The following is a 14,883-nucleotide window of genomic DNA, read 5'->3' as shown; positions in this document are numbered from 1 at the left end:
ACCAGTACCTGGTTTAAGGACCATGGTATCTCTGTTTTTAATTAGCCAGTAAATTTGCTTGACCCCCTAGAAAATTTATGGGGTATTGTGAAGAGGATGATGAGATACATCAGACCCAGCAATTCAAAAGAGCTGAAGGCCACTATCAGAGAAACCTGGGCTCTCAGAACACCTGAGCAGTACCACAGACTGATCGACTCCATGCCACGCCACATTGCTGCAGTAATCCAGGCAAAAGGAGCCCCAACTAAGTATTGAGTGATGTACATGTTCATACTTTTCATGTTCATACTTTTCATGCTCAAACTTTCCAGTTTGCCAACATTTCTAAAAATAATGTTATTTTATTTTATTGATCTTAAGTGATATTCTAATTTTCCGAGATATTGAATTTGGGGTTTTCATTAGTTGTCAGTTATAATCATCAACATTAAAATAAATAAACATTTGAAATATATCAAATCTGTGTGTAATGAATTAACATAATATACAAGTTTCACTTTTTGAATGGAATTACTGAAATAAATCTAATTTTATGACCAATACCTGTATATATTTTAAAGGCAACATCAAAGAACACACATAGTTTAAGGCCACATTTATAATCCATGAGTTTCCCTGAGATCACTCGTGCGTTAAAAATAAATTTTACTTGACTTGACTTGTTAAGACTCACCTTGATGTCTCTGTGCATTTTGCCTTTAATGTGTAGGTAATATAAACCCTGTGAACACAAATATACATCAGCTGACGTTATTGGCCATTTGGTTCTTATTGTTGCATTTCAAAGTAACAAAAATAGAAGTTATGCAACTAAAATTCAGTATTCTATATGATTTTATATAAAGTTTGTTGGTCAAAATAAAATATATATATCAACTGTTTAGGAAATATGGCGACTTTAAATGACAGTAATGTACAAAACTAATACTTTATAAAGTTTTTTAAACATATTTTCATTCAAGTCGCAGTATTTATATACTTCTAATTTATGTCAGTTCTAAATTGCACATATAAGTCTAATGTTTATGAAAAAATTAAGCCTGAAACATTATTCAAATAGTCTAGTATTGGAACCAATGACCATTTATGATCTTATAGTTTCATCCTTGCAAAAAGAAGTTGGTTGTTTAGAAGTGGCATGCAGTTATGCATTACCAAAATAAAACGGCGGAAAAAAGGAAATTAAATGGAAAGATCTGGTAACAAATGTAAGCATCTTATCATTCATCTACTTTGTGTCATACATTAGTATTCTGTTTGATCTGACAGTTTTATTAGCCTCCAACTACAAAAAGTTATCCGTTTTCTGAACCGTCTCAGAAAGCAGTACTGTGAGATGAAATGGTATCGCTCCACAGGAAGGGAGCGGTAGTTAGAGCTCCCTGGTTTGGGGAACAGAGGAACTTTATGTCAGTGTTTGGTGTCTGGAAGCAATTTGTACAATTCTTTTTATTTTTTTATTTTAAAACAGTTATTTTATAGTATGCGTCTTTTCTTAATACTAAACCTTTATTTATCTGAAGAAAAGTATTTTATTATTCTCATTCTATGTTTTCTCAATCTGAGGAAAAAAAGCCATTGAAAATACGGTGGAGCCTTACTAAACAGAAAGAATGAATAAAAGTACTTTATTTCGACTTAAAGCAAAGGACAAAGCTCACAAATATTCATTTTCTTTAACAAAAATAGTTTGTGTTTACTGTGTAAAATGTATACAGTACCTGCAGGGTCTCCCGTGACATGTACGCTATCTGAGACTCTGACAAAGGCCCAGTTACTTTTGGAAATAAGTAGAAAAAAAAATTAGGACCTGAGTGAATGATGTGTTTGTGTGTGGTTGCATGCTGCCCTTACCATGATAAATATCCTGCAGAGAACCTCCTCCACAGTACTCCATGCTGATCCATAACTTATCTCTCCTAAACAAAGACAAACAAAACAGAACTGTGTGAGTACAGAGTCAAAACCTCTCAAATACATAACTTCACTCCACACTTCTGTAACAATCAGATCATCTCTTTTTCTTTCAAACAATAAAACAGACTTTGATATAATCAACATTCAGTTTCTTTAACAGCTGCAACCACATTTTGCACATCTGACACACACATTCACACACTTACCGGAGATAACTGCCAAAATAGGCAACAATGTTAGAGTGCTTGCAGTCCTTCATCATCAAGATCTCCTGCTGGACGACAGCAAAGTCCTCACCTACGCTCAGAACACAAACAAAAACACATCATTAAAGACACAGGTTATTATTTGACTCAACCTTCTCATTACTACATATAGAACAGCCATGACATGAGAGATTTTCTTTGAGTGTTAACAAGCAAAACAAAAACAAAAAAACCCTAAATAGACTTAGCTACCATTTATTTTATTTAACTTCATCTGCAATCAACACTGTTATACTGAAAATTTGAATGTTTTTCCTCTATCTGATTCTCTCCTAATACAGGGGGTAAAAATAGAAAAGAGCAAAGGATGAAAATAACTGTTGGGGTGGAGGACCAGAGATAAAACTGTAGACTGATGGTGGAGAAAGTGTAAAAAACATTATTTTAATTATTATTATTGAACGAGGGATGGGTAAAGACACAAAATGTGCAATTTAAGGACAAAAAGTAAATAAAAAGTAAGATGAGGTAACTCACCCGGTTCCAGTTTGATGACTTTGATAGCAGCCAGCTCACCTGTGTTTACATTCCGAGCCTGGAAGGACGAAAAGAACTGATCAGTGGGTTTGAAACACTTGTCAGTGATGACTAAAACATCAAATGAAGCTACAAAGCATTTAACTTATTGAGATTTGTATTAAAACACCAGATACTAAAAGTTTTTAGATAGTCTGTGACAACTGGAATACTTTATTTAAGCAAACCATAAACATAAAAATTAGGGGTGCACAATATTAGCGGCCGATATTAGCGATAAATTTCAATATTGGACAAAGGCGCTGTTTTTGTATGACAACCCAGTGACAAGGATTCCTGCAGAGCCAGCACAACGTTATGAAGTTATATTAAACATTATCCAAGTTAAAGTGTTGCATCATTTTCAGCCCCCTTTATAGCATCTGCATTTGGTAGCAGGCCACACTGACAAAGACCATGCAGAATAATGTAGTGTTTTAATTCCACAGCAGAGAAAGCTATGTAGTCTCTGTAAGTACGTCTAGGAAAAAATATTGGTATTGGTATCGGTTATCAGCCAAATAAGTTTTAACATATTGGCCCAAAATCTAATATTGCACTGTACATCTCTAACAAAAATAATCAAACATTGGGCACAAAAGGTGAAGCTGGCTCAATGGCTGCTAGAAAGCGATGCAACATTGTTAGTAACACTATGATTTCCCATCTCAGATACTGAATATAGCACATATTCCTGCTGATTATTACATTTCAAGATTAAAAAGAATCAGAAAACTAAATCAGAATGACCCACAGAAGATGCAAAACTATTTGAATGAGATAACAGACTAAGTGTGCAGTCATTTTTTTGCATCTAATTGTATTCTTTTCTATGAGTTAACATTTTGTTTCATTTTGACCATTTTACATCTAATATAAATAGCCTGTTCCACCACAGTCATCATGCTTTGTAATTATTTATGGTAACATGCCCAAGGTGTACTCCACCTTTTTTAAAATGTCAGCTAAAATTGGCTTTAATAGCCATACCTTTATTGATTATTTGCAGTTAGAGAAATGGATGTCCCAAAAATTACCAGGAATATATAAAAAAAAAAAAATCAATAAAAAAAATATCGCATGAGTTTGCAGCCAATTTAAGACAAATTCTACACAAAACTCATTCATGTTACAATAAAACATAAATTGTCTGGTGTTGGATGACGGATACATATGTGGACTTTAACAGGAAACTGAAAAAGGTTTTCTTTTTTACTTAAATGTGAGAATTAGGAAGGACGTGACAACAGAATACAGAAGATGATGTTTTCTATAAATAGTGAACTATTTTTACATCTAGAAGCAGTGCCCGCGGGGCAAAGGAGAAATTATATATAAAGGACATAAATAAATGATGGTCTCTCAGAGAAAACATGAATTGCCTGCTTCTTTTAGACCAGTGAAGTGGGAGTGATTGTGCAGCACTGAAAAAATATGAGATAATGAGAAGGAAAAAGATATGAATGGGAATAAAAACTAAAAATAAGAGGAGAAATAAAACCCTTCCTATAGAGTCAGGGAGTAATGCGTTAGGTATCAGTTTTATTTTTAAATATCTACACCAGATATTAAGAAACAGGTCACCCTCATCCGTCCATGGCTTCATTCTCTTATGATGGTTTACCCAGCACCAGAAAGATATTTCACATCCAAATTTGGTAACTTTTGAAACTTATCACGATTTTTAGACAGGCAAACTTTTTTTTCCCCACATCTTTACTTTTATTTACATTTTCTTCATGTTTGACAAAGTGATGCTTAATGTGCTGATAAAGAGGTTGGCCCACATGAACAGTGACAACCCCCATAACTAAATGAAAACAGAAAACACTGGTACAAGCAGCAACTCAAACGGCACCAGTATGACCCTGGAGTACAGCCTCAGGAGTCCACCACATTCACACAAAAGCAAGAAGACTTAAGAAAAAGAAGACTTTTAGATTTACATTTGAGCAAAAACAAGCAAGAAAGATGAGCAGGAAGAGAACGAGAGAGGCAGACTCACACTAAAACAAAGTGGTGGGATGGGATGTGACACAAAGAGATGTACAGAGAAAAGGCTGGTGATGGAAGCAGTGTGGAGAGCAGAGACAGTGTCTTCAGTCAGCAGACGAATCAGAGATTACTCATATCAGCCAGTGTCACCATCAGTCACAACAGCACACAGCCAGACATTTATTCCATATTTCAATATGGCAAACATCTATCTATTTATCTAGAAATATCTTATTTACCTATATGCATCTATCTCAGTTTACCAGTGATGGTGTTTTGGTCAAACCTATCATACAAAAATAACATTATGTGCCATCTCATGCTACTGCCACATCAAAAATATAGCTCGATATCTATGAAACTGACTGTTACAGACATCTGTGTGTTTGCTAATGCTGATTAGTTGTCATCTTGAAATAGCTAGAGTCCAAAAGTTGTTCGGTTGAATCGCAGTCAGTGGTTATATTCTGAAAGTTTAATTAAAAATCAGTCTACTGGTTTATGATGTATTATGCTAATGAAGCTAACTGCAAATAGGTAAGGGCTAAATTTAAACAATAAGCTTGCAGTTAGTCAAAGTTCACAGTCAAAATTATTTTATTTGTCATTCGCACCACATGTGGTACATGTGGTGGAACGAAATTGTGTAAACAGGGTTGCAGTTACATCCAACAAAAGTATAAATTGTAAAGAAAAACAGTAATAAGATCCAAGATATGAACTAAGAAATACGCTAAACTAAGAACACGCTAAGCACTAGTAGTACAAAAACAATACGGCGAACAACAGCAGCACGAACATGAGTCTGTGTGAGCAGATGACTACGAATTAACACAGCAGCAGGAGATCAGCAGCATGAGATCAGCAGCATGGATAATCAGCAGCACATATCATCAAGTGGCATTACAGTGATTTTTTTTCACTGTGATTTTCCTGGTTAGGAATTCATGAGTCTAACAGCTTCAGGGTAGAAGCTGTTCCTCAGTCTAGTGGTTACACTTAATGCTCCTCAACCTCCTGCCTGAGGGGAGCGAGGCAAAAACTGTGTGTGCTGGGTGAGCACTCAGAATGTGTGTTTCAAATGACTCAACTCTTACCGGACCAAAATCTGGCAGCACAACAGCTTAGTGGTTAGCACTGTTGCCTCACAGCAAGAAGGTTCTGGGTTCAATCCCTGGGTTGGACCTGGGGTCTTACTGTGTGGAGTTTGCACATTCTCCTTGTGTTAAGTGTGGGTTTACACCAGATACTCCTCCCACAGTCCAAGAACACAAAATGTTTGTTGCGTCTCTTGCAAAATAAATGTGTGATCTCAATGGGATTTGTCTGGTTAAATAAAGGTTAATAATAAATAAATCTATAAAACTGAGTTACAGCCATTTTTCTTGGTTGTAAGACCAGTTGGTTGTGGCAAACATCTTGAATCAAGTTGACTCCAACGATTTATTTCTGAAAGTTTCATCAAAATGTATCCAGTTGTTCAGGAGATATTTTGCTAAGAGACGCAGACCAACCCTACAGAAATGGAAACTGTAAACCATTATAACAATTTACTCAAATAAATGTGCCCTAATTGTCAGGATAGTGAAAACACTCCAATGTCTCGAGTACAAATTAATTAATAGTGGCACATCGATTTGAATCTGATGCATTTTACAAATCCCTCTATCCTGACAATGTGGAAAAATATATTTAGTGTTTGAGAAATGATATAGAATCAAACATGACTGGTGTTTTATTAAAGATCAATTTAAAGATAAGAAAAAAACTAGCTCAGCCACGCTCTAAAAATATCTTCCAGGCTGAAACATCAAACCAAACAGCTCCAATGTCATGTAAATAAATGACATCACTGGTAAAGCCTGCAATGTCTGACTGACATATATAAATGACTAGTAATGCTGACACAGAGCAGTGGAAAAAGTGATTTAGGCGGCAAAACAAAATGACCTTCAGAATTAAACCATCAGTGTGAAAGTCCTCTCAACACTACAGGATCCAAAAACTATAAACATTAGGATTTTAAATTTTAAAATGCACCAGTGAGAAATAAACACAATGAAAAACTGCAAATATTCAATACCAGCTTCTTTTGTGAACATATCCATCTGATTTTTGGGCCCAACACTAATATGCATTTTGTGGTTTAGGACTTTTATAACACTTTTGCAAAGATCAACATTTTCTGTTTAAACTGTGAGAATCTTACAGAAAATCTGGTTTGAGCAAGCTCACAGCCACTCCACTTGTTAAACAAAAAAGATGCGTCTTCACAACAGCTTTGCCAAACCATGCTTATATTATTTACAGGTAATCCTTTGACTTGAGAGTCTTGAGAGGTCACCTCTTGGCAGGCAACTAAGGGTGCAACTTGCATAAGAAGAGAGGTTGTGTCAGGCCTCAGATGTTTTTATTAGCTGTTGCACATTACTACAAACCTCAAGTTCATGTCAAAGGCTTTCAGCCATGAACTTTAAACAAAAAAAAAAAAAAAAGGTATTTCACAAAGAAACAACAAACAGATATTTCTTTTTTCGACTGTTGCCTCTTCAGGGGTCACCACAGCGAGTCATCCTCCATCTCACCCTGTCCTCACTCCAACTATCTCCATGTCCTCTTTAAGTGCATCCATACATCTCCTCTTTGTCTTTTAAACTGGTTGTTAGACGTAGGAGTGTTGAATTCAATCTGAACAAGTCAGACCATCACGAGAACTGTTGCCCAGCTGTATTGGTGAAGAAATTTCATTTTAAAAATGACTAAAATGAACAAAACTGTAAAATAAAGACAAAAATATTGATGAGTCCCGATCTCTGTTTTTTCATAAAAGCAAATAAAGTTACAGCCGTTAGGTCTGTTTTTTGTTTACCTTCAATCCCATTTTATAATTATTTGTCTGACATTATCGAAATACTGCTTGAACACACAAGCACATAAATAGTTAAGTTATACAATTACTTCCTTGTAGTAGAAATTAAGTATAATGTCAGCCATGTTCAAACTCTTCAGTAGGGTAGTTAAATTCAGGCCAGGGGCAATAATAATAATAATAATAATAATAATAATAAAACAGAGGTAAACAATTTGTTGTCCACAGCACAAGATTTGAGGTATTCCTCCAATCACTTAGACCTTTTGAAATTACCAGTGGATTATGTCATGCCCAGTATTTTTCCCCATACAATACATGCTAAAAAGATTCATACAAGAAAAATTTAAAAACAATAAAAAAATTAAAGAATAACAACATTTCCACCCTATATTTGAGATGTGCCTATATAGTTTTCCTTAATAAACATGAAGTGACTTTAACAACCTGTAGAACATTCTCTAATGTGCTCAGACGTTCTACAATTGCTCCATTCTCAGTAAAGTCTCCTTTAATTTGTGTGAAGATTAGGTTTAAAACGAGCCAGCTGCACAGGTGCAGCTCTGCATGTCGTCGTCTCAGATTTGACCTGAACCGGCTCCATAGCGCAGCCACTCATACAGCACGGCCCCAGGGCAGGAACAGGTGAGGCGAAAACTAAATCCAGTCAAGTGTGTTAAATTAGCACCCGTCTCGTGACGAAATACTCACTCAAGTAAAAATGCCTAAATGTGCAAGCATGCAGCAGAGTAACCCAAAACCTCTCAGGAACACTTTTCTTTGAATTATTCAGTCTTTAAATCTAAATGCTGGATAAAATAAATCCACCTCTGTGGAATAAGCATTTAGCTTCCATCTGTGAAGTCTCACAGCACATTTCACACACAGCTGATACACCAGCCCATCCAAACACTATGCGCACATTTAAAGTATGTTTCAGATACAACTTTAGTGAAGAATTACAACATCATTCCTTCTTATTTATTTAATAATGACGCAACTTTAGATTTATATTATTAGATTAAATCATTTAGGATATACTTTGGCTTCTTCTATGCATTTGACATTTTAGACATCCAATTTTTTTTTTAACTTAAATTTTCCAATTTGTTTTCCATAGATTTTTGAACGTACTCATTATTTACACAAGACATTTTTGAAATCCAGCTGTTCACAATCATAAAATAAAAGCTATTCTGCTGCCAAATAATTGCAGCTAAATCATTCGACACCAAAACAAAACAAGGTAACTTAATGGGATTTCACTAAACTTGAAACAGAAAGAGCAGTGTGAAGTTATTATCTCAGACAACCTCCACTGTACAAACCAAGAGCTAATCTTTAGTCACTTCATTACTCAATCCGTATTTAATAAAGGAGGAGATACTTGATTGTGTACTAAACTGCATGAACGTGCTTAAACTGTATTTTAAGTAACCTGGCTTATAATATTGTATGACAGTTACCTGAGAATATTTTGACAAAAATGCTGATTTAATTGTCAGGATAGATTCATTATTGCTAAAGATTACACAATGAGCAAACGGAGAACTCAAACTGGCACACAATCCTGCAACTTTACTCTGAGTAATATGTAGAAGTTTAAAACAAGTTAAACTAATGACATGCTGCTCAAACACAAAGTCACTTGTGAGTCTGGTCTTGTCCCTTGTCTCATGTTTGCATCAACTGCAACAATGAAAGTTATAAATAGTTCACACATACAATGACACAAAGACTAAATTATACATGAATTTTACCTGGAGAATAAACATGTAGCTGTCAAGCTGAGGACTAAATTCCTGTGCATGGTATGAATCCAAACAGAATATAAGGTACCTTCCTTTTATTTACATCAGCTGATGTCTATGTATCCACCTCCAAGCACAAACATGCAAAGGAACTGTGGAAAAGCAGTTTGGTTGCGGTCCAGCAGCTTCAGCTGCGACTCTGCAGCCATCTGTGTGTGTGCAGCTGAGCATGAAATCATACAATCATCTGATTTTGTGTATGTGTTACACCAAAGCTCACCGCTTTAACAGCCTTCCTCGGTTAGACCAGTATGAAACAATGGGAGATTAACACGCGCATGCACACACACACACAAAGGCAGAGGAGATAAAGGCTCCTAAATTCCAGGACCATGACTGCCAGCCTGTGCCACCCACATGCACAGCGAGGGCCATCTATGGGAAATTGTAAACCTTTACCCTGTTTATTACTGTTAAGGATATCAACATTTTTATACTTGCACAAAAAGCCGCATAATATGGCTCCAGCTGATAAAGTCTGTCTCTGTTACTTTTATGGCAGGTCAAGGACCATCAAAGATTGAAAATACATACAAAAGACAGACATCACCGGATAGACAAACTCATAATTATGATTGTTCAGTCTAGAATACAACGTTTTAATGTGTTCAGGGTAAATTCTGCAAAAAATATAGTCAAAGATGTTGTTGCATGCCACCATTGACCATACTTTGGTATATTTATAAGAGTGTCACACATGTCAGAGTCAGAGTCAGAGTTTCTTTATTGTCATTCGCACCTCATGTGGTACATGTGGTGGAGCGAAATTATGTACACAGGGTCCCAGTTACATCCAACAATAAAATGTATAAGAAAAACAGTAATAACATCTAAGATATGAACTAAGAAAAACATCAACTAAATATACACTAAGCACTCATAACATAAAACATTGAACATCAGCACAAACATGAACATGAGTCTGTGAGCAGATGTGCACGCATGAACACATCAACATTGAAACAGATCAGCAGCAACATGAAACAGATCAGCAGCAACATGATATGGTTTTTCACAGTGATTATTCTAGTTAGAGATTCATGAGTCTAACAGCCTCAGGGTAGAAGCTGTTCCTCAGTCTAGTGGTTCTACACTTAATGCTCCTTAACCTCCTTCCTGAGGGGAGTGGGGCAAAAAGTGTGTGTGCTGGGTGGGTGGGGTCCTTCATGATGCAGGTGGCCCTCTTCCTGCATCTGGAGGTGTAGATGTCTGTGATGGTGGGGAGACTGACTCCAACAGATTTCTGTGCAGCCTTCACCACTCTCTGCAAAGCTTTTCTTTCTGCAGCTGTGCAGAAAGAAAATAATGTATGTAATAAGACAAACAACAAAAAAAAGGTCATTAGGCATACTAGCAGTCCTCAACACTTCAAGGTAAAAAAAAACAAAAAAAAACCCCAACAACGGTGCACTTAAGAGTGGCTTATCATGGACTGGTTGCTATGCCTTGTCTTAGCTTCGTCTATAAGAAGCCACAACAGTCATCTCAATTAAATGAACACAAAATCCTCCTGTTCAGCGGTAAATATTTGATCTCGCCCTTCTACAGCACAAGTAAAGACAGATATACCAGCAATACCTCTACAGCAGGTTACTGTGACTTCAGAGCAATATGTCAAGCTGATACTTGCCTTTACTGAAGCTGTTTACAAGCAGTTTGATGAAAATGTGCGAATGCAAAACGAGAACACTGGCTCCCTATTTTCGTCCATTATCTTTTACCCGCTTCTTCCTTTTTGGGTTGCGGGGGTCACTGGTGCCCATGTCCAGCCATCACTGTGCAAGAGGCGGGGGACACCCTGGACAGGTCTCCAGTCCATCACAGGGACACATAGAGACAAACAACCAGTCACTCTCTCACTCACACCTAGAGACAATTTAGAGTTACTAATCAGTCTAACATGCATGTTTTTGGTCTGTAGGTGGAAACCAGAGTACCCAGAGCAAACACATGCATGGACAGAAAGAGCATGCTAACCCAGAAAGGCCCCCGGACCTGGATATGAACCAGGGTAACCTGCTCGCTGAGAGGCAGCAGCTCTACTAGTTGCGCCATCATGCACCCACATAAAATGACAAATCAATACATGACTGAATTAATAGTGGAAGGATAATGCCAGCCTCATCAAAGTGGGGTATTCTCTTATCTTTGATTTATTACACTGCACTCCAGTCATATTGGTAAACATAACAAGCACGCTGCGTGCAATTTAACTGCAATAGAAAGCATATTCTGAAAAAGAAGGTTTATTAAAAACTTGTCTTTCCAAGATTTTTAAAAGCCTCAAAAGTGAGGAATTAAATGATGAACTGACTTGACTTTTCGTTTTCATCTAAGTTTAAGTGATACAATGTGAAACACTGGCAAATAGATTGTCCAACTCCAAATGCTATTAGGGACACAACTTTTTCTATCCTTACTTGTCTATGAAAGAATTACCGGTACTAGCAACTTAAAAGTCTGACAATGCTGTTTTAAGAGAAGGGAAATTAAAAGTTAGACACTACATAATCCTCCTGAGGCAAATTCTTTGGAGGATTAAATCTGTGATATGGTCGTCAGAGGACATGTCCCCCACATTAGCCAATTCCTCCCCTTTGGTTACAATTACAGAGAGGCATGGTTACAAACAGAGGAGAAAACAAGCTAGCATAGTCCATTCTTTGTTTCCTGCTCAGACATTCCTATCCAAGCCACACTTTTTTTCAGTGGTAGAACCAAATATAGACATTCATGAGGATTACTAAACACTCATGTTCAGAAGCACATCCTTTAATCCAACTGTTTCACGTTTGAGCACTGACCTTCTGCAAGCACCTGCCATTACCAAGAACTAAGGCACATGATAGTCTTTACAAAATACCAACATTATCAATGGACATATCTGCTATTGGCAACAAAGAAAGCCTTGGGTAAACATGTAAATGACATTCAGTATTGTTAAGCTGTATTTAATATGCATATAAGTGCAAATTAACCAACTATGTTCTGTTTGTGGCAGGTTTGGCAGGTGACTCAGCTCCCAGCTGCAGGCCTGCAGAAGATTTTCTGTCATTTATCTGTTGCCAACAAGATGCAGAACTTTAATTAGAAACAAACAAGATTAGCTGCAGCACAGGAGGATACAATATGCAAAATGCACTCCAAAGAATGGCACACTGACCATATGGCTGAAACAGATACCAGCCATGTGTTGAAAAAGACTGAAAATATTTCATATTGGCAGCACGGTGGCGCAGTTGGTAGAGCTGCTGCCTCTCAGCGAGCAGGTTACCCTGGTTCAAGTCCCGGTCCTGGGGCCTTTCTGGGTGGAGTTTGCATGTTCTCTCTGTGAATGTGTGAGTTTCCTCCCACAGACCAAAATCCTGCATGTTAGGCTGATTGGTAACTCTTAAATTGTCCCTAGGTGTGAGTGAGAGAGTGATTGGTCGTTTGTCTCTATGTGTCCCTGTGATGGACTGGAGACCTGTCCAGGGTGTCCCCCATCTCTCGCAAAGCGACTGCTGGACATGGGCAGCGGCGACCCCCGTGACGCAAAACGGAAGAAGCGGGTAAAAGATAATGGATGGATGAATATTTCACATTTGTAGTTTTGGGTCTTCACCTTGGAGGACGACCAAACATAATCTATGGTTATCACTGAGATTGATGAATCTCCAGTTTGCCAAATACTTCATCCTGCCCTGACTGTGAAATTACATTTCACAACAGACTGAATCCAAAACAAACAATTGCCAAAGTTAAAAGGGTGTGGATTTTTCTCTTATGTTATTTGACTGACTTTGAGGAACGTGCAATTCTTTATAGCATCAACGCAACAATCTTAAAGAACCTTTAGGCACCCAGCTGATTTAGTCAGAGTCAGAGTTTCTTTATTGTCATTCGCACCTCATGTGGTACATGTGGTGGAGCGAAATTATGTACGCAGGGTCCCAGTTACATCCAACAATAAAATGTATAAGAAAAACAGTAATGACATCTAAGATATGAACTAAGAAAAACATCAACTAAATATACACTAAGCACTCATAACATAAAACATTGAACATCAGCACAAACATAGATCGACCACACTTTAGTGACCTCATTGTGCATTCGCTTTAATGGCCTGTAGCATGGTTTGATGGTCTCCAGTAATCATGTAAATTTGCCAGATTGTTCCATAAAAGTGTAACTACCGGTAGTTTGTTGTTTGTGACATGCAGTAAACACGGTGATGTGGCTGTTGGGGAGTGTTGGGCTGCTGCTCCGGTCCAGTTGGGAACAACGCAGCAGGGCCTTCAAAGCGAGAAGCACCCAAAACTTAACAGCCCTGGCTCTTTACATCGAGTACTCCGTTCAGAGAGTAGCACACAAGCTTTTTACTGAGTTCATAAAGTTAACAGAAATTAAATGAGTCCTGTAGCTTGCTCAGTCCGACTACTTTCAGTAAAAGTGTTTCTCCAGTCAGGCAGCTGTCAGTCCTCGTCAGGGCCAAGCTAGACATGTCATTTGCAACTTATTATTGTAAACTTTATATTGTACTTTCTGGAGAAACGTAGCTTGTTCTGCTCCTTTTTATGTTCCAGAAAACATACCCAAAACACTGCTCGCTGATATTTTTTTTGACGTTCCCACGAAGCCAAGCCAGCGCCAGGTTAGCTTCTTTATGCTAGCAGGATAGCTGCATCCGTTGTCGGACAGCAACCTCCCAGACGTCCCAACAAGCGGTAAACAAACGCAGTAACCGTTAGCTGGCATCGTTTATGGCTTGTAAAAAGCCGTGGCAATTCTTTTGACTGCGAACAGGATTTATTATTACTTGGACATTGTCTATACGGCCTGCCAACAGTCGGGCAAGGAAACCAAACAAGAAACGTCAACATAGTCCAGTTTAAGCAATGTGTCCGACAATGGAATTATAGACACGAATAGTAGGAAAAACATACAGCGCATGTGAATATCTGAATAAAGAAGGTTCATAACATGACATTAGAAACGCTCTATTCATGGGTTCAAACTGTTCTTACTTCAGTTTAAGAAATTATACAATCAGAAGGAAAAGCGATGAACATGTTGACTGTGTCCGAAAATGGAACTCTGTTGAAGCTTCCCTCCCCGCAGTTTTTTGTTTTTTTTACCTTGTACACATCTCCGTACGTGCCGCTTCCAATCCTCTGGATCAGCTCGAAATCCTCCTGCGGATTCCGCCGGGACAGGTCGACACTGGCGTTCATTGTTTCCAATCGCGTACGATTGACGAACCCCGAGGAATTGTGAGAACTGGAAGTTTAAGAAAAGCATACGGCGTCAAAAATCCCAGCCCGAATCCACTGTAGCTCCAACATGGCTTCCACCGTCTGCGCTCCGAGCATGCGCAGTGGACGTCATGCTGTTCCTTCTTTTTGGTGTTGACAAAAAGGCATCAGGCCTTTGGCTTTTAATGAACAAAGACTTTAAAGATTAGATTAAATAACTATATATATATATATATATATATATATATATATATATATATATATATATA

The 14,883-nt window shown here is 37.7% G+C and overlaps 1 protein-coding gene across 1 annotated transcript in view; it reads right to left on the bottom strand.

Moving 5' to 3' along the window:
- Positions 1 to 14,797, bottom strand: part of LOC119413264 (mitogen-activated protein kinase kinase kinase kinase 3) — a 48,171-nt gene extending 33,374 nt beyond the window's left edge. The window contains exons 1-6 of the mRNA XM_037680304.1: positions 14,498 to 14,797; positions 2,664 to 2,721; positions 2,127 to 2,217; positions 1,858 to 1,922; positions 1,725 to 1,780; positions 677 to 724 (exon numbers count right to left, since the gene is read on the bottom strand). Coding sequence (XP_037536232.1) covers positions 677 to 724; positions 1,725 to 1,780; positions 1,858 to 1,922; positions 2,127 to 2,217; positions 2,664 to 2,721; positions 14,498 to 14,593 — 414 coding nt within the window. The 5' untranslated portion in view covers positions 14,594 to 14,797. The remainder of the gene's footprint in view (positions 1 to 676; positions 725 to 1,724; positions 1,781 to 1,857; positions 1,923 to 2,126; positions 2,218 to 2,663; positions 2,722 to 14,497) is intronic.
- Between the last annotated feature and the right edge of the window lie 86 nt (positions 14,798 to 14,883).

The sequence above is a fragment of the Nematolebias whitei genome, chromosome 1 (assembly GCF_014905685.2).
Source record: "Nematolebias whitei isolate Nwh7 chromosome 1, NemWhi1, whole genome shotgun sequence".
Lineage (NCBI taxonomy): Eukaryota > Metazoa > Chordata > Actinopteri > Cyprinodontiformes > Rivulidae > Nematolebias > Nematolebias whitei.
This window is presented reverse-complemented; position numbering and strand designations above follow the sequence as displayed.